Source organism: Amblyomma maculatum, unplaced genomic scaffold (genome assembly GCF_055883805.1).
Source record: "Amblyomma maculatum isolate TAMU_Amacu unplaced genomic scaffold, ASM5588380v1 scaffold_13, whole genome shotgun sequence".
Taxonomy (NCBI): domain Eukaryota; kingdom Metazoa; phylum Arthropoda; class Arachnida; order Ixodida; family Ixodidae; genus Amblyomma; species Amblyomma maculatum.
The window spans coordinates 14,308,600-14,328,654 of NW_028146738.1; the positions used below are offsets into that span (position 1 = coordinate 14,308,600).

At 47.8% G+C, this 20,055-nt stretch overlaps 1 protein-coding gene across 2 annotated transcripts in view; it reads left to right on the forward strand.

The window, feature by feature from the left end:
- Positions 1-20,055, forward strand: part of LOC146172260 (three prime repair exonuclease 2-like) — a 38,408-nt gene that overhangs the window by 15,187 nt on the left and 3,166 nt on the right. For both annotated transcript variants that reach the window (XM_084585928.1, XM_084585927.1), the window contains exon 5: positions 5,298-5,437. In XM_084585928.1, the coding sequence (XP_084442054.1) occupies positions 5,298-5,437 (140 nt within the window). The remainder of the gene's footprint in view (positions 1-5,297; positions 5,438-20,055) is intronic.

Below are 20,055 nucleotides of genomic sequence, written 5' to 3' on the forward strand. Positions count from 1 at the left end.
GGGGCACTGTCCCAGATCAGTGTACAGTCGCTGTTGCTCACACTTGATGTCTGGCGGCACAGCGGGAGGCCGCTGGGCTGAGTCGCTACTTGGGAGGGCCAAGGGTCGCGCCTATTGTCGCTTTCTGCAGGACATTTAGTGAGCGCTTGTGGCAGTGCAAAAGGCTTCATTAGCAGCGTCTCCCTGCGGCGCCACAGCGGGAGATCGCTAAGTGAGCCAGCCGTAAAGTGGTTCACAGAAGCATGCTGCTGTTGTTCCCGGCTGAGAAGGGTGCGTCTGCCGTTCGCTCCTGGCGATGCCTCGGGGCGAAGGGACGAAACAAACCAAGCTTCCCACGCGCCGCAGGTCGCAGTCAGCGCCCAAGAAGAGGGGAGAAAAGGAGAAAACAACAACAGCGCTGGCTCCTTGGCCTCGGTGCATGGGGGGTTCGACCGCCAGCTCGACTCCACGCGCGAGTCGCTTTTCACTGCAGCTTTACACCCATAATCCTGCATAGTTAACATGCCAGTGCTGCACCGAGGAGCCGGAAGACTGAAAATAGTGAGGTGTGGTTCTGGGCTAGCTAGTAAGACATACCAAACACAAAAGCGCTGAAGGTGGGGACAAGAAAGAACACTGAGAAGAGTTTGTTCATGTTGTCCGTCTTCTGCACTTGTGTGTTCAGCTTGCGCTTCTGCAACATCAGCAATTTTTTCATCATCCACGCCTTGGTATTGACATGAATTCTTTAACGCTCCTAAAACTTTGCGGTCTCTTCGTTTTCCTAATAACAAGAAACTTAGTTTTTAAGACCTGTCTATGTTGGCTCCCATCAGCACAGTGATATGCGGTCCGTACTGTGTTTTCCTCCTTTGCACCTCACCTTTGGAGCACACTTGTTGGGAACAAGCTTATTAAAAAAGTGCCATTTTATTTTATCATAGTTCGCGAGGACATCTTTCAGCTTCTGTTCTTGCCAGTCCATGCAAACATCCTTGTCTGTCGTGGCACTCTCACCTGTTTCGGTGTGGAAAACAAGGCCATGGTGCTTCTTGGAACACCTTAGCCAGCCACCGCTAAATTCATAATTTTCAGTCCCCATATGGGGTGCAATCTCTCTTGCCTTTTCCTCCAAAATAGGCCCATTTACCGGAACGTTTGAGCTTCGAGCACGCCTAAACCACAGGAAAAGTACCTTTTAGAGCTGCCCGGGGTCAGCCTGACTCATTCTTTATCTGTCAGGGGCAAATGGGCCGCGGTTAAGTGTCGTCTCAATCTTCTCCCGATCCTTGGGGATCCTAGAAACCGTGCCTTTTGGAATGCCGTGCCGTTTTGCAATAGCAGCCTTCGCTTCTACCACACTTCAAGTCTTGGAAAACTTCCATTTTAGTGTTTAAAGATAACACATTATGGGGACGCTTTTCCGCAGTTGACTCCACGTTGCATGCTCGTCAAAAGCAACAAATAACTTTGAACAGCGCATCCAAAGTGCAAAGCGGTGTCAAGCCTAAAAACGTGCATAAGGGATTCGATTGTGGATATCGACACCGAGGACTGTGGCGATGTCAAGGAGGCATATGTTCAGCTCCGTTTATTTGATGCAAAATTGAGTTTCAATTGTCGAGCATGACTTGGCACCTGTATTGTAGGAAACTAGTTACTTATTCTGAAATTGTTTAATGTTTATGCAAGTTTTGTTTAGCGCGCACGCATCCACTGCATACAAGTAGCAAAGTGCTTCCACATGAACGAACATCCTCAGTGGCAGCTAGCAAGTGTGAGCTGTTAATGCTGTCATGCCATTCCCTTAAAGGCGGAGGTTAAATGTTAACCATTAGGCCAAAATATAAGCTCAAGAATTTTGATGCCTCTGGCTTGTTTGTTATAGTAGTAGTCAAATATCAAAAACTAGTTCTGTTTACTGTTCAATGGAGCAATCCACTCGCTACGTACCATTGCTCACAGTTAGCACAAATGTTGTTTCGTATTTTGTATTTACTATATTGATGCTGTGTTTGTGTGTGCATGCATTCTGGGAATCGTGGCAAGACATTGAAAGAAGCACGAGGAAAAGCTGTCGTGGTGGGTTTTGGGCAGCTTTTTTACCTGCGGCATGATCAGCCCTCATGCCATCCTGGTAGTACACATTGCTACAGTGAAATCTTATTGCTACGAACACCACATTAACAAATGTTTTGAATCCCCAGCAGATTTGCTATGTTTTCAATGTAAAACTATTTCAGAATAACTAACGTATTTTATTTCTTCTTTTATAATTTTGGAACATCAGTATTACGAATTTGGCTAAAATTAACAGCGCCGCAGCTTGCAACTCTTGCGTGGAATAGAAACCGCCGTTTCTGTGTGTATAGTCCGTGGGCTGTAGCTATTATCATCAGCACATCTAGTGCCAGCTCCTAGCGCCACCATAAAGCTATGGTTTATTACGCAGTAGCCAGCAGGCCCAGCCGCCTGCGTTTTTTTTTTTTTTTCTTTTGTGTCGTACCAGTGCCTCCTGGAGAACAGTGCCTGCAGCGTCACGCCTGTCTCCATAGTGTTGAAATTAGCGTTCTGTTTTGCTGAGAGACTGTGTGGTGGTGCTAACGTTACGCCCTATACCAATGCATGTGTTACGCGTGCGCGAAACATCTGCAGGCGCGCTTTTGCATTCGTAGCCCTTTTTCTTATTTTCTGTTGGTTTGAAACACCTTCAAGACCATTAAAATTCGTGGAAGTTGTCAGCAAGCGGCTGCTTCGCTGGCGCGAGGAGCGTCTGCTAACATGGTCTCCGGATCTCGGAGGCCATGCTGCTGGAGAATAACTTAGCGACGTGGCCGCGAGGCGGAGCCAAACTTAAGCCCTATTGGGAATGGGAGTGGGTGCATAGGGAGAGGGTGTGGCAGGAGGAAAAACCCCCAATGCTGCAGGCACGGATAACTCAAGGAGGCACTGGTCGTACACGGGTCGTTCATTTGTGCGTTCGAGCGTGCTGGAAGGTTGGGGGGGGGGGGGGGGGGGTATGCTGCGGATTATCTTATTGCGAAGTTTATGCGAGAGCGATATTAGCAGGCGAAGTGCCAAGAAGATATGAACACAGCCGCTTTCACTGCAAGAAATCGACGCAGTGAAAAAGTGATTCGGCCTCTACAGACAGTTAGCACAGGTAGCATTGCCCCATAGGGGAGAAAACCTGGGCCAGGGGGCGCTGCGCCGCTCTGTGCGTCAGCGCCCTCCATGGAGACCCCGTCAAAACCTCCGCGCAGTGCGGCCGCTTCGTCTGCTCCCCGCCTCATAGAAAAGCATGCTGTCGTCTGCTCCGTGCTGCTTTTCAGCACGTGTTTGCGCGCGCGCTGTCGGTTGTTTCTCTCCTCCTCCTCCGGCCGCATTCTGGCCGCCGTCGCGCTCCAACAAAGGGGGCAAGAAAAAAAAACTGGAATGAAAAAGTGACTGCGCGCTTTTTCGCAAAACTCGTGAAACCGTTTTTCTGTTCTCTCTTTCATGTTGAAACGATGGTTGTCTGTTTTCTTTTAGGCATCTTGTACCGCTCGTATCTCGCACCTCTGTTTGTAACTGGCGGTGCTGCAGCAGCCATCACGGAACCAAGTCGGCCTCAAGAAACAGATATATGTCATTAATGCCATCACTCGGCGCTTATAAAGGGAAAACACATACGTTAATCGTTCTATCTTCATACGCGATCCTGCTTCGGGAGCTCAAAACTGCGCATTCGCTAGAGGAGATAACTGAACTAGGGATTGCGCAGCGTAGCTGTGGAATTAAGAAGACAAAGGTTTACTTGGAGAGATGTCCCCGCCTGCATGAAAAGTCGTCAGGCATTTCCTCGCTCTTCGTCTCGCGGAGAGAGGAAACTGCCGAAAAAATGGCATGCCTCGGCTTCTCGTCAGTGATCCAGGTCGTTAAGAAAGCTCTCATCGTTAAAGATAGATAAGTCATTGATTTCGGATGGCAGCGTCACAGCAGCGAACTCCCCCTGACCGCTGTCAGCAGGAACCAAAGGGTAAGGCGGCATGCTTTGTGCCTTTGTAGGGAACACATCCTAAACGCGCCGAAAGTAGGCACCACGGCGCCAGCAGCATCGCCTAAAACGTCTGTCCCCAAAGAGTTGAATAGGCCCCTTTAAAGTGAGCAGTCACAAATGGAAAGGAAGCTCCCCAACCAGCGCCCGGAGCACTCGTCGCTGTGTACACGCGTATCAATTCTCAACGAGAAGGCTGGACCCTTTGTTCTCTGAACAACATGGAAGAGACATCAAGAGGTGCCGCCTCAAGTCCTTCAAAATACCTGTCGCTTGCCTCTGCCTTCAAGTATCGAATTCGCGTTCTCTCTCTCTCTCTCTCTCTCTCTCTCTTTTTTTTCTTTTTTTGTCTGAGCCTGCCAACAAGTGCTCTTTGAAAACAATGTCCGCGGCGATCAATTAATCATAATTTCTCACTTTAGAAAGCACCGATAAAAAGTGTGCCTCCCGCCAGCCTCTATGTCAGCCGGGGCACAGAAAAAAGCAAAAATAAGGAACACCACTGGCAAAGAGCGCCGGCTTTGCACGCACAGACGCACGACCATCCCCCCTCGTCCTCACTCTCCTTCTCCCGCTCCGCGTGCACGTGCGGCTGCCTGTAGCATGCGCTCCCGAGCGAGCGGACTGCGCGGACTCTGCAGACAGCCGCGCGGGTGCGCGTAGGTTTTGTAGTTCCTCTCCGCTCCGCTAGAAACAGAGCGCTGGCGTCGCGGAGCAAACTCCAGCTTTGGTTCCCTATCGACTGCCGCAATCATTTTGAAAGACCGAGACAAGATTTTCAAACTTCAGGAACCGTTAAAAATAGTCTTTTTTTTTTTTTTTTTTTTTTTTTTTTTTTTTTTTTTTTTTTTTTTTTTTTTTTTTTCACATGGGCAAAGTTTGTACTTTCATAGCTCGGTGCAATCAGGTATGCGACGAGGTGTTCTGCAAAATGGAAGGTGTATGTGCTGTAGTGATGTAATGTAGTAGACGGTTGTGTTTGCTGCACGCGGCAGAAGAAAATAACTGATTTCTTCAAATAAATCAGCTTTGGAGTTTGTGCAACATTTTCATTTTAAGTTTTGCTTGTCTGCACACGTGCTCACTGCCAAGGTACGTCATTTGCATACCTAGGTTTGACTACTGGCTTATAATCGCAGATTTTTATTACAACTATATTTCAAAATAACGAATGATTTTTTGCGGTCCCATGGGATTCGTTATATCGAGATTTGACTGTACTTATGGCTGCATAGTGCTTTAGGAAAACTGACCAATGGGTGAACTTGTTTGCTTTATGCAGGCCTTGACCCCACCCTCCTGAAGGATCAGTGCTATTTCCAGAAGGCACTGCCTGCGATTCGTGCTTTCCTTTCATCACTGACGCCACCTGTGTGCCTTTTGGCTCACAATGGAGACCCCTTTGACTTCCCCATTTTCATGGTGGGTTGTCCCTTGCAGCAACAACCCTGGTGCAGCCTTACTTGTGTTATTCAGTAGACTCGTTAATGAAGACTTCCAGGGGCAGGGGCTTTTTCTCTTTTAAATTCTTAAAAGTGCCTTTCAGTACAATGCGAGAAAAACGGTGGTATGCTTTATTGATATCTATGTGTTCAATATCTTGAAACCTTTTCTTTATGCAAACATAGCTATAAGCATTAGCGCAGCATGAAATGTGAGCTCACTTCTGATTTACTTGGGACGAATGTCAGACTCTTTAATTATCTTGAAACTTTGGGATCTAAAAGGAAGGCCACGTGGTGACTAGAAGCACAGTTCAAAGGGAACAGTGGAGAATGTGGCGCTCTGAAGGAGCACGGTCACGGGTGGCCCGCTATCCCTTTCTCTCTAATGGGCTATAGGTTCCTCAGAGCAGTGTGTAACTACAGCCTAGCTTTTAAAAAAATGCACAAAAGAGAAGACAAGGTGACACAAGGCAGCCTCATGTCATCTAGTCTTCTCTCTCTTTGTTCGGCTGTAGTTACATACTATCATGAACTAACTGCCTCAGATGCAGATCATTTTCAGAGCACATTTCCTGGTCACCTTCCACCGATTATTAATGTGAAAACAATAGTTTGTTGGCGAGGTCAAACTGTGGGCGCTAAAAGAAGCAACAGTTGTGAACCTTAGTATGTCATAACTTGAAACCATTAGTGTTATGTAGTAGTATGTTGTAGCGAGAAACAAGAAGACTGATTGATAAGAAAATTAGTGACTAGAAAATTTGTGGTGAGGATGCTTTTGCATTTCTTCAATTGTGGTTGATGCAGTGATCTCGAAAGTTTTTGTCTGTTTTTGTGCATTTTCTTGTTTCCCTTGACTGCCTTCCATTACATGAGGAAAGTACCATATTTACATGATTGCAAGTCTTTATATATATATATATATATATATATATATATGGTTGGAGGGAGGGGTGGGTCAACTTACATTCGTATAGATACGGTATTGTGGATAAATCTGTCATCTGTCATTAAGTTGAACCCTCGAGGAGAATCTTTCATTGGGTTTGGTTTGTGTTCCCACTCCTCTCCCTGTCTTCCGCTGTTCCCTCTGTAGAGCACCTGGCTGTACAGTCATCGAGCACAGGCGACATCACAGCATCATTTTGCTGGCTCGAACATACAGTAACGTCTCGTTACAAGAGACACTCAAGGGACCCGAAAAAGATGTGTCTTGTAACCAAAGTATTCTTACCAACTCGTATGTGCAGCAGTTTAGATTCCCTTAACTAAATTCGGTTTCATATCAGTGTCCTTTTCTGTTGCAATATGTCTGGAACCGAGAAGGAGTGCCTCCTCTTGACAGGGAAGTCAAAATGTCCTTATTATTTCGGTCACTGTCATTGCATTCCTATGTTACTGAAACAGCAGGGACTTCACAGTCAAGATTAGGCACTCCTTCTCGGTTCCTGGCACATTGCAACAAAGGACACTGATATGGAACAGAATTTAGATAAGGAAATCTAAACTGCCACATATGAGTTGGTATGAGTCAGCTGTGTTGCATGAGCATACCTGGGTTAATTGTCTTTCTTATAAACGGTGAAAAAGTTACTTTGGGGACCTGCAAAAGTTGTCCTTAGTAACAGAGTGTCTCTTGTAATGCAATGTTGTTAACATGGCAGACAGGAAAACCAACCAAACCATTTTCAAGTGGGGGGGGATTGCATAGCTCATATTTCAGCTCTCGCAGAATTCAATCCGCATTTGCACCATCTTAAGTGCAGAAGAGATTTAGTAATAAGTCCGGTTAGTAGAAGGAAATGACTAGGCAGGATCGCTTCCTTAAAGGGGCGCCATAACATTCACCAGACCACTAATTCCAGCCAGCCGCTATAGTTCTTTACACCTTCCCGATGCCCCAAAGCCCAATCATAACTGCGAAATCGTAGCAAGTAATATTTTCATCCGCTTCAATAATCAGCGTTTTGGCACCGATGTGAGGGCATACGATGGTGAAGCTCGTTAACGGATACAGTGAAATCTCGTTACTACGAACACCACATTAACAAACTTTTCAAATTAACAAATTTTTTAAGAATCCCCGGCAGATTTGCTATGTTTTCAATGTAAAACTATTTCAGAATTACGAATTTCAAAAAAGCGTATATTTCAGAATAACGAACATATTGCCGCATAGAAGACGACGCCAAAGATGATGACTGGGCCCCACAAGCGCGAGCCTGGAAGAGAAGGAAGTTGGAGCGCAAGACTCGTCCAGGTTGATTTATTAAACCCGTCCTATCTTTGGGTCCTCCTTGGCGTTCAATCGAGACGTGACACTGGTGGAGCGCGCTGGGGTATGCATAAGACTCCTTCCGGCAGTCCACAGCGAATCCCAGACGTCGACACGCCTGTACATCGCGCTAGCCGCCGCCTTCTAGGCCTAGCCCCGGAGTACAACCATCTGCCAAGCTACTCTTCAAACGACCAAGTCCATCAGGTCTCCCAAGCCATGGCACATCCCAACCCTACGCCGGTGACTCTTCAGAACACCAAGGTGCCAGAGTGCTTTCGCGGGGAAGCGTTTGAAGATGTCGAGGACTGGCTTGACCAGTTTGAGCGAGTGGCCAAGATTAATCAGTGGAGCGAAGATCACAAGCTTTGCAATGTTTATTTTGCCCTTCAGGATAATGCTAGAACGTGGTTTGAAAACCACGAGGCCAGCTTATCCACATGGAACGACTTCCGCCGCCAGCTTGTAGACACCTTTGCGAGAACTGATCGACGCGACAATGCGCTGCGCCTGCTTGAAGTGCGTGTCCAGAAGCCGAATGAGAGCGTGGCTATGTTTGCGGAAGACATGGCTCGCCTTTTTCGCCGTGCCGACCCTGATATGAGTGAGCCAAAGAAGTTACGGCATCTCATGCACGGTGTCAAAGAACAGGTGTTTGCCGGCTTAGTACGCAACCCACCTAAAACCGTGAGTGAGTTCATTAAGGACGCTACGGCTATAGAGCGAGCCCTCCAAGATCGGTGCCGCCAGTACAACCGACCAGCCAGCTGTGCCCCGACGACTGCGGCGGCGCTGACTGCAACAGATCAGACCACTCTTCGAGACATGATTAGAGAAATTGTCCTTGAGGAGTTGCAGCGAATTTCGGTTACGAAAGCTCAGTCGTCAGAGGCCCTCGTGCAGGCTGTAAGGAATGAAATTCGGTGCTCCCTAACACCGTCTGCCCAGTGCAACGAGTTTCATCCAGTCGACAACGCGGCAGTCATTTCCGAACCACCATACCGCGTTCCACAACCGGTCAACTACACGGCCAACATTCCTGCACCTTATCACGAGCCGCAATCTGAGAGCTACGCCGCGGTCCTACGTCGCCCGCCTCCAGACCACGCCTCACCGAGCGCACCAAGCCGTCAGGAGACGCGATTCTTCCAGGGGCCTCAGTGGGCGCCTTCCAGGTGCTCTCAACTACGCCGAACGGACAGGTGGCGCAGTTATGACAGCCGGCCACTCTGTTTCTACTGCGGACAACCTGGCCACGTATATCGGTACTGCCGTTACCGCGAAGAGGGGCAGGCCTTTCTGTCTGCTTCTGCTCGCCGCCGCTTCGACGCTGACACTGCCCAAACCGAGGACGGCCTTCCGGTCAGCAGGGAAACCGAATCCCCGGGCTTCCGCCGCCGCTCCTCCCCATCGCCACAGCGTTATTCTCCGCCGATGCGTCGTGGCAATGCTGACGTTGGCGGACGGCGGTCCCCTAGCCCTCACCGGGGAAACTAACAGCCGCAACCTCACGAGGGGAGGTTGCACACAGTCTAAAAGTGTCAAAACCCTCACCACCGCCGCAACAGCCGACAGCCCGTGCTTCTGACGCTGCCGTTAGTATTGACATTGCCGCACTACCGCCGAAAATGCCGCCTACATTACCACCGAAAATGCCGCATCAGATGAGCAGCCCCGACGACGAAGCTGATACCGCTGACCTTGCCGCACTTCCGCCGAAAATGCCGAAAGAGACGAGCAACCCAGATAACGTTGTTAGCGCTGACCTCGCCGTTTCCATTGATGGGCTGGAGGTACATGCTCTGGTGGATACCGGGGCGGATTTTTCAATTATTAGCCAGAAACTGGCTGACACGCTGCGCAAAGTAAAAACCGAATGGACTGGGCCAGTAATAAGAAGTGCTGGGGGCCAGCTACTGGCACCGACAGGGAAGTGCACTGCCCGGATAGGAATAGGAAACGCGGTGTTTGTTGGCAGCTTCGTTATTCTCCCTGACTGTTGCAAAGATCTCATCTTGGGCATGGACTTTCTGCGTCTTCATGGGGCTGTAATCAGCATTCGTGACAGCGTCGTTGCCTTCACCAACAATCATGAAGACCTTGGTGTTGCGGAAGTACCACTGATGCCCTTACGCGTCGCCAATGAGACAGTGACATTACCTCCACGATCATGCTCTCTTGTTGAAGTGAAGTGCGACATGGCGCATACCGGCGATGGTATCGCCGAAAGGGCAGTCGCCCTGGTACTAAGCCGAGGTGTTTCTATAGCTCGAGGGCTAGTCAACTTGACCAATGGACAGACCGAAGTGCTGCTGACAAACTTCAGCGACGAGCGTCAGCAAATTCCGAAAGGCACAACTGTGGCCTTTTTCGACAGCATCCCAAAGGCACAGCACTGCTTCTCACTGCAACAGGAAGGATCAATGTGCAAGACGCCCGTAACCATCGTCGATGTGAGTAAAAATTTGTCTTCTTCAGAACGGGACCGTCTTTTGGATCTCATAGATCAATTTCGAGACTGCTTTGCTTCCGAATCGCGGATCGGCCAAACGCCTTTGACAAAACATCGAATCATCACGGATGACTCGATTCGCCCGATTCGACAAAATCCTTACCGTGTAGCTCCGAAAGAACGTGCAGCCATTCAGCGCCAGGTGGCCGAAATGCTTAGAGACGACGTTATCCAGCCGTCACAGAGCCCCTGGGCTTCCCCCGTGGTACTTGTTAAAAAGAAGGACGGCAGCTTACGATTTTGCATAGATTACCGCAAGCTCAACCAAGTAACTAAAAAAGACGTGTATCCTCTTCCTCGCATCGACGATTCCCTTGATCGCCTACGAAATGCACGTTACTTCTCATCAATGGACTTGAAAAGTGGATATTGGCAGATAGAAGTAGACGAGAGAGATCGGGAGAAGACAGCATTCGTCACTCCCGATGGATTGTACGAGTTTAAGGTCCTTCCGTTCGGTTTATGCTCAGCACCAGCAACATTTCAGAGGTTGATGGATACTGTGCTCTCGGGACTTAAGTGGCAAACATGCCTGGTGTATCTTGACGACGTGATTGTGTTTTCGGCCACATTTGAAGAGCATCTACGCCGTCTGCTAGCTGTATTTCAGGCCATACGATCTGCGGGCCTCACACTAAAACCCGAGAAGTGCCACTTCGGGTACGAGGAGCTGCAATTCTTAGGTCACGTCGTCAGCCAAGAAGGTGTCCGGCCTGATCCTGAAAAGCTCTCCGCAGTCGCCAAGTTCCCGACACCTACGGACAAAAAGACATTGCGGCGTTTCCTGGGTCTTTGCGCCTATTACCGCCGGTTTATTGCTGGTTTCTCACGAATTGCCTGGCCATTAACTTCGCTGACGCGTGACAATGCTGTCTTTCACTGGGGTGAAGAACAGGAACAAGCGTTTAATGAGCTGCGGAGGCGTTTACAGACACCACCTGTCCTGGCGCACTTTGATGACGACGCCCCTACACTGCTTCATACGGATGCCAGCAACGTGGGCTTAGGTGCTGTGCTGGTGCAGCGCCAGGGTGGTGTGGAAAAAGTAATTGCTTACGCCAGCAGGACCCTATCTAAAGCAGAAGCGAACTACTCGGCAACCGAAAAAGAATGCCTTGCAGTGGTATGGGCGGTTATGAAGTTTCGCCCTTATTTGTACGCTCGCCCCTTTCAAGTCGTTAGCGACCATCACTCGCTCTGTTGGCTGACGAATCTAAAGGACCCTTCAGGGAGACTCGCGCGTTGGAGCCTTCGATTACAAGAATTCGACATGGCAGTTATTTACAAATCTGGAAAAAAGCACGCGGATGCTGACTGCCTTTCGCGAGCGCCGGTCGAACCTTTCACTATGACCGATGAAGACACTGCGTTTTTAGGTGTCATAGATGACGCAACACTTTCCCAACAGCAGCGAGAAGACCAGGAATTGCTCCCTCTTATTGATTTCTTGGAAAAACGAACTACCGTTGTGCCTAAGATTTTCACCCGAGTAATCTCTTCATTCTTTATTCGCAACAACGTGCTTTACAAGAAGAACTTCCGCCCTGGGGGAAACAGTCATCTACTCGTCGTCCCATCTGTTCTCCGCAGTGAAGTTCTGCAAGCGTGTCACGACGAGCCAACCGCCGGTCACCTAGGCTACACCCGAACGTTGGCTAGAGTCCAGCACGGATACTACTGGCCAAAACTGCCTGCGACAGTGAAACACTATGTACGTACGTGCATAGACTGCCAGCGCCGTAAGTCACCCCCTGTAAAACCAGCTGGCCTACTCCATCCTCTTCAAGTGCCAACAACACCTTTTAAGCAAATCGGCATGGACCTCCTGGGACCATTTCCGACGTCGACAGCAGGAAATAAATGGATAATTGTCGCCACCGATTATCTAACCCGCTACGCGGAGACCAAGGCTCTGCCAAGGGGTACCGCCGCCGAAGCAGCTCGGTTCTTCGTGGAGAACATTGTCCTGAGGCATGGCGCTCCGGCGCTCATTATAACTGACCGAGGAACTGCATTTACGGCCGAACTTTTGGAGACCGTTCTCCGCCTCAGTGGTACCAGTCACCGTAAAACTACAGCCTATCACCCCCAAACCAATGGGTTGACGGAACGCCTCAATAAAACCATTGCAGACATGCTTTGCATGTACGTTGACGTGAACCACAAGAATTGGGACGAAATTCTTCCCTACGTCACGTTCGCCTACAATACGGCACGCCAAAACACCACTCGTATGACACCATTCAGCCTCCTTCACGGGCGACCAGTAACAACTATGCTGGATGCAATGTTGCTCCCGAATGCCGACACCGACGATCTCGATCAGGACGCCGAGGAAATCGCTCAGCGTGCAGAGGAAGCCCGCCAACTAGCGCGTGTGCGGATCAAGAATCAGCAAGAGCATGATGCACGACGCTACAATCATAGACGCCGACATGTCATGTACGAACCTGGCGACAAAGTGTGGGTCTGGACGCCTATTCGCCGCCGTGGACTCTCCGAAAAACTATTGCGGCGATATTTCGGGCCATATGTTGTTCAGCGACGTTTAACCGACGTCACTTATGAGGTGGTGCCAGACGGGGTGTCGACCTCAAAGCGACGCCAGCAACAAGCCGACGTCGTCCACGTTGTACGCATGAAGCCGTACAACTCGGACTGACCTTGACCCCCTACTCCCTTTTATGCTCATCGGGACGATGCTTCCTGAGGAGGGGGGCAAATGCCGCATAGAAGACGACGCCAAAGATGATGACTGGGCCCCACAAGCGCGAGCCTGGAAGAGAAGGAAGTTGGAGCGCAAGACTCGTCCAGGTTGATTTATTAAACCCGTCCTATCTTTGGGTCCTCCTTGGCGTTCAATCGAGACGTGACAATATTTTATTTCTTCTTCTATAATTTTGGAACATCAGTATTACGAATTTGGCTAAAATTAACAGCGCCGCAGCTTGCAACTCTCGCATGAAACGAAACAGGAACCGCCGTTTCTGTGTGTATGGTCCGTGGGCTGTAGCTATCATCATCAGATGATGGATGGATGGATGGATGGATGGATGGAATATAGGAGCGTCCCCTTTGAAACGGGGTGGTAGCAGTAGCTATCATGCTCATTTTTCTCCCTATATCTTAATTATTGATTTAGAATGGTTAATTAAACCACCATTCTATTTATTAAATTTTGTTCCTACATTACTAACATTGTGTCACTTTTCTGCTTTTAAGGCACCAATCTTCCAGTCGTTTTTTGCTAGTTTCCACTGCCGGTTTATTCACCCGGCCACTGTTATCTCTAAACCCCAGAGCTTCAGGAACAGTGATTGCGCCTGCACCAACTTCCGGATGGATACCACTACATTTGAGTATAATATGGTCAATTGTTTCACTGGAGTTTCCACATAGAGCACATGCGTCATCTCCATTGTTAAAATTCTTTTTGTAGCTACGTGTTCTAAGGCACCCTGATCTAGCTTCAAAAAGTAGGGCACTGCCTCTTGAATTATCGAAGAAATCTTCCTTCCTGATCTGCATTTTCCACTTTCGGTATAATTCCACACTCTGTTTCTTTTCCATCGAATTTATCCAATTTTTACCTTCTGTGTTTTTCACCTGTTGCTTAATGCTCTTTATTTCTCCGTCCTTGTTACTAGCATACTTACTAGTTAGTTTCCTAGTTCTTTTCCTCCATTGTGAGTCAACGCTTTTTCTAGATCTAGTACCAGCTCCTAGCGCCACCATGAAGCTATGGTTTATTACGCAGTAGCCAGCAAGCCTAGCTGCCTGCGTTTTTTTTTTTTTTTTTTTTTTTTTTTCCTGTGTTGTGTGCCGTACGCGGCTCGGTCGTTCGTGCGTTAGCGCGTGCGGGACAGTATTTTTTTTTCCTCGGATTATCTTATTGCGAAGTTTGTGCGAGATTGGTGATGATATTAGCCAGCGAAGTGCCAAGAAGATATGAACGCAGCTGCTTTCACTGCTAGAAATCAACGCAGGGAAAAAGCGATTCGGCCTTTACAAACAGCTAGCATTGGCCCATGGACTGCCGCGATCATTATGAAAGACCGAGACAAGATTTTCAAAGCTCAGGGAGCATTAAAGATTGGGTCATAGAAAACTCTGATGTGTTTTCTTTTTTCTGCACATGGACAAAGTTTGTACTTTCGTCGCTTCGTGCAATCACGCACGCAATGAGGTGTTTCGGAAAGCAGAAGGTGTGTGTGTTGTAGTGGTGTAATGTAGTGCGCAGTCGTGTTTGCTGCACGCGGCAGAAGAAAATAATTGATTTCTTCAAATAAATCAGCTTTGGAGTTAGTGAAACATTTTCACTTGAGGTTTTGCTTGTCTACACACGTGCCTACTGCCAAGGTACGTCATTTTTATACCTAGGTTTGACCGCTGGCTTATAATCGCAGATTTTTCATTACAACGATATTTCAAAATAACAAATGATTTTTTGCGGTCCCGCGGGATTCGTTATATCGAGATTTGACTGTGACGTTTCCTTCTCTGGGGCAGTGCTTCGCTGATTGGTTGTGCGCCCACTTTAGATTTTACATTCGAATGTTCTTCAAGTTACTATGTAGAAAACAAATAAATGGTATTTAAATGCGGTGTTGTCAACAAGCGTAATGGAGCGTCTGCTTGCTGTGGCGATTGTGATGATGGCTTCGCCCTTCGCAGCAATTCGCCGCTGCCTTCTGGTGTGGCGGAGGCAAAAATTAAAAAAAAAAAATAGACAGGGAAAGAAAAAAAAGTCTGCCAATACGCTGTCCAGGCTCTTCTCTCAAATCCCAAGGCTTCTCAAATCCCAAGGCAGCTGACAGCGTTCGGATCTCGGAGGTCGGCGAAATCGCTGGACAAGCCAAAATCACGTGGTTGATCGTGTCTGCCGATGCCCCACAGATGGCGCTAGTTGTGTCGAAATCTCTCGTGAAGCACGTTCGCTCCCCTACCCTGGATGGGTGGATATTTTTGCGGGTCCTGAGTGCACAATCACGTGACACAAAAGTGACGTAAGGCCTACGTCACTCCTGCACGTCCTATGATTTTTTTGTTTGTTTGTTTGTTTTACTGGAGGGAATGAGAGGGTGGCTGCAAGCTGTAAGTCCAATGTGCGGGAAGGATGCAAGGAGGCGCTTGGTCGTCGGAGCTGGGCTTCGAGCTGGAGGATGGGGAGCGCTTAGCCGTCCTGCGAGCAAAGCACACAGCAGCACGCACGCTTTCTGAAAGGATGAAAGGAGAAGCGGGCAGGCTAGGCAATGTAGCGCGGTTTCAAACCAGTGATGGCTTGGAGCTGCCCTTGGCAAAACACAGCAGTCCTATCATTTATTTTTTCCTAGCAGTTAGGTATGTACTGATTTGGCCTGAGCGGCAGCTTAGGTAGCGCTAAAGATTTGACTGCTTCTGTGCGCGCGTATAGTTCTCAATGGGATGTTTTTGCATCTTGAATTGCGCCTCTTATGGGAACCAACTACAAAGTCGAAAAATTTGTCCATAAGGTAAGCAGCATATTGTATAATTTCACAACTTAATTCAAAACGTCAACATTTACGCGCCCTTGGAAGATGTCTCAATCTTGACAGTTATTTCTTTTCTGCCACGACAAAACTGCATGTTTGCGGGCACACGTGTGCAGATAACCCATGCTCAGGTACTCAATATATGTGCGGCCCCGCATAGTCAGTGCTCTTCAAGTTTTCAATACAATGAGGAAATCAAACACACGATCCGTGCAGCGCGCAGCGAAGACGCGGACTCATGACTCTGAGTGCTCGGAGTCCCTGCGTCGCCTCGAATACCAGCCATCCCACCAAACCACCGGAAGAAAAAGATTGCGAACGCACAGAACCGACGCTCACTGCCGTCACTGATTTGAAACCGCGCTGTCTACGTTGGCTAACCTGCCCGCTTCTCCTTTCAGAAAGCGTGCGTTCGTGCTGCTGTGTGCTTTCTTTGCGCACAGGACGTAGGCTAGGCGATCCCCCCCCCCCCCCCTCCAGCTCAAAGCCCCGCTCCGATGGCCAAGCGCCTCCTTTCATCTTTCCCGCGCATTGGACTTAACACAACGCCACAGCTAGCAGCCACTCTCTCGCTCCCTCTAGTAAAACGAAAAAAGAAAAAATTAACACCCATAGGGCGCGCAAGAGTGACGTGTAGACCCTACGTCACTTTTGTGTCACGTGTTTGCGCACTCGGGACCTGCAAAAACAGCCTCCCACCCTGGGTAGGCTTCGCCTTAGCTTGTGTACGCCATTCTTCCGTCTTTGCCTTTCGCACTCGTTCTCGAACTTTCGCACAAGTAGCGCTCGAGTGATCCATGACAGCAGCAGTGATGGACACCGGCGGAACACCAAAACGGCGACGCAGATTTGCTGACCGTCGGGTCCACCTCGTCGACACCCCCGCAATTGGGTTGGAAAACATTTATCAGTATTGAACCGTGAACGATATGTGGGCACTACACTTAGATGGCAAAGATGGTTTGGAGCAGCATTTGCTGGGCTAGGCTAACTTTGAGCAGACTAAGGGAGCAGACGAAGAAGCCGGTCCTCATAACTGCGCTTCGCAGCGTCGTTACCATGGTAATAACGCTGCCAAAAAGTGCTGCTGCAGGCTGGGTTGGACAGGCAACCATCTTTCACCGACCAGCTTCCGATACGGCAGCAGAAAGCTGTGTTTCTGATAGGTTCCGCCTGAGTCCAGCGCTGGGCGAGCGAAATGGGAGAGGGGCTCCCTCGCACCAGCTCAGACATGCTGTTTTTTTTTTCGCTCTTGTATTTAGAACTTTTTAAACCGAATAATTCTTGTTTTCGTGTGCCGAATTTTGTAATTCTTTTTTTTTTTTACTGACATCAGCACGGTGCAAAGAACCTAGAGATTGGCTGGAATTAACGGCCTTACGCGCGTCACTGTGCCCCTTTAATTGTGTCAGGATGCTTCGCCCCCTTACACCAGTGACATGTGGAGAAGCCGTCGCGGTGGCTTACAGTCGCCATAATTTTGCTCATTCTGTGTCCCCAGACCCAGCCCACCCGTATACAAACGAATAATTTAAGTTATCAAATGCTTCACCCCTATGGCACCGCGTTTCTCCTCATGAAGGCATGTCTCCGTAGGCACAGCCGACTCGTTTGTTGGCTTTCTTTGATGCTTTGCCCCTTTTGCGGCTAGGCACTGCAGGAAAGCAACTGTGGCATGTCAGCACCGCCGACCTGTTTTTCATATCATGAACACACATTAGCACATGTCTGGTTAATCACAAAACATGTTATAAAACCACAATTTGTCAAAATATCGAACATATTAACCGGGAGAAAAAGAGTAAATCTGAGAGATTTTTACTGTCCGCAATTTTGAGCGTGTCAAACGGGAAATCGTATGAACCGGGAACATATCAAAAGGATCTACTGTATACAGTAGAAGCTCAGTGATATGAATCTCATGTGGTCAGGGGAAACGTATGCAGAAGCATAGCAAAGGTAATCTCTAGGGTTGTGCACATACAGTGTAGTGTACCTATAACGATATTGAGTAAACAGGGAATTGTTATGAGCGATTCTCGTTATATCTAGACCGACAAGGAGAATAAGAAAAAAAATTTTTCCATGCATGTAGGCTTGTCTACTTACTAGCGATGAACAAATTGTTTCGAACAGCTTGAATCATTGTTAAAGAGAATTTATTACAGGATATATAAATATTCCTAACATAACTTGAGCATACTTTAAAAAGTTTGTGCCCGCTTGAGCAGCAGCTGAAGCTTGACAGTTGCTGTGAGCATCGCTTCCAGCAGCGCGTATGTTGTTCGCATTCCTTTTGCATACACGAAAGCGATCAGCGACTGGCTGGACTGGAGGACATGTCCAGCCTTATAGTAGTTAAAGTCGTAGAGCATGGATGCCTTTGTATGTGTGTGTGTTTCCCATGAGGTTTTCAACCTTCAAACCCTACCGGAAATCCTGATGAATCTGCTGTTTCACTTGATTGTTTCGTCTTGGCTGGCGCCATCTTCTATGAGCGCACAATCAGGAGGTGACGATACGGCCACACCCTTTGCGTGGCGACGGCACCGATTGCGATTATGGTAGGGTTTATTTCCTAACGGCATGCAATGCCACGTCGGGGATTTCTCCACACCAGTCCGTTTTCGCCATCTGTGCGTTTTCACATTCTCTTCTTAGTGTTTTATTTTTTAACAAATATTCAAAGTTTCATAGTGAACATCATCCAGGCGGCCAGAAAGCAGTTGCAGCATCTGATATGCCTCCTGATCTGTCATTATTATATGGTTTATTTATACATAGAGGCAGTGGCAAAACTTAAAAATCCCAATGATTTAATTGTTATAAGTGATGTGTCATAATATTCGATGTCATTATAAGCGGATCGCACTGTACTGAAATTCTCAAATACAAATTAGATGCGAATATGGGGGCAAATGCATTTGCATGTCTAATATCTGGTCAGTGCCAAAAAAATTGAAAAAACAATATCAAACATTTTTGTCTTGATTATTTCAAAATTCATTGAGTATTTGCAAATAAAATTAAACTAGAATGGCGCAGGAGTGCATGCCTTACTCAAAAAGCCCGATGTAGTGGTGCAGGGGTTAGGGCGCTGAGAACTCCAGATGGTGAAAATTTCCGAAGCTCTCCACTACAGCGCCTCTAATAGCCTGAGTTGCATTGGGACGTTAAACCCCACAAACCAAACCATCCTACTGAAAAGTCTCGTACAAATTTTATAGAGGATTCCGTATACCTGTTCTGTGTACAGGAAGAACCAGCATAAAACCAGGTGGAGCTGTCATTGCTGCTGAATGCAGTAAACTCTCAAGGCCCAGGAAAGACATGTCTGGACTAAACAAAAGCTCAGATTATTGAGTGGGCCTGGAAACTTTTTGCATCGCAGTAATTTTATCTGATGAACACGTGCACGATAGTTGTCTGCATTTGAAATGAAACCAAAAGGAGAATGCCATATTTTTTACGGTTTCATAGAGTGCTCTGCTTTTTGGTCAAGCATTGCACGGAATGCGCAGTGAGGTGAAACTTTGCAAAAGTTTTGCAAATACAACTTCATAGCTATTGGATTCATGCCACTGAGATTCTACTGTAATATTGTATGTTGTAGAGAGTGTTGAACGAGAACAGCTCTTTAGTCTGCTTATCACAAGATTTTACTTTATAGCACTAGTTTTGCAAGAGTTGTTGGTGGGGTTTTTTTCCTCCACATGTAGTGGTTGCGCATTTACTGCGCTGAATATGGCTGTTTGCTCTGATGTGCAGCTCTATCATCTACCCAGTGGTACTGTGTTGGTTTGTTGGCAGTTGTAAAGAGCAAATGAAATTACATTGCAAGGTGATGAGGCAGATATATCACTCTCTGCACAACTGGTACAAGGACATTAAAGAAGGATTCTTTCTTATCAATGTTGCCCATAAGCTTGTTGTAAGTGATGCTGACCTAGGGCTTTCAGTGTTCACCTGAGTTTGACAGCTTCACTCTTTCTTAGATCTGTATCAGCTTGTCCCAAGGCCATGACGGTCAAAACCATGTTGATGATACCGTGGTGTAATTGTCAGCAGAGAATAGCAACGTCTCCTCCGTTTTTCAGGAATTCCCTCTTTATCTCTGGCTTCTTTTTCGCAAGTGATTCAGTCTGATAATGCCACTTGCTACAATTCCTGCCCGCATCATAATCGGTAGGGTCAATGTTAGAGACATCTCCATTGTCCACCTATGTGAGCTACATTTCAGAGCTCACGTTGTTGAAGTTTCTCCTTTCAGACACACGATATTGAACGCTTGCATT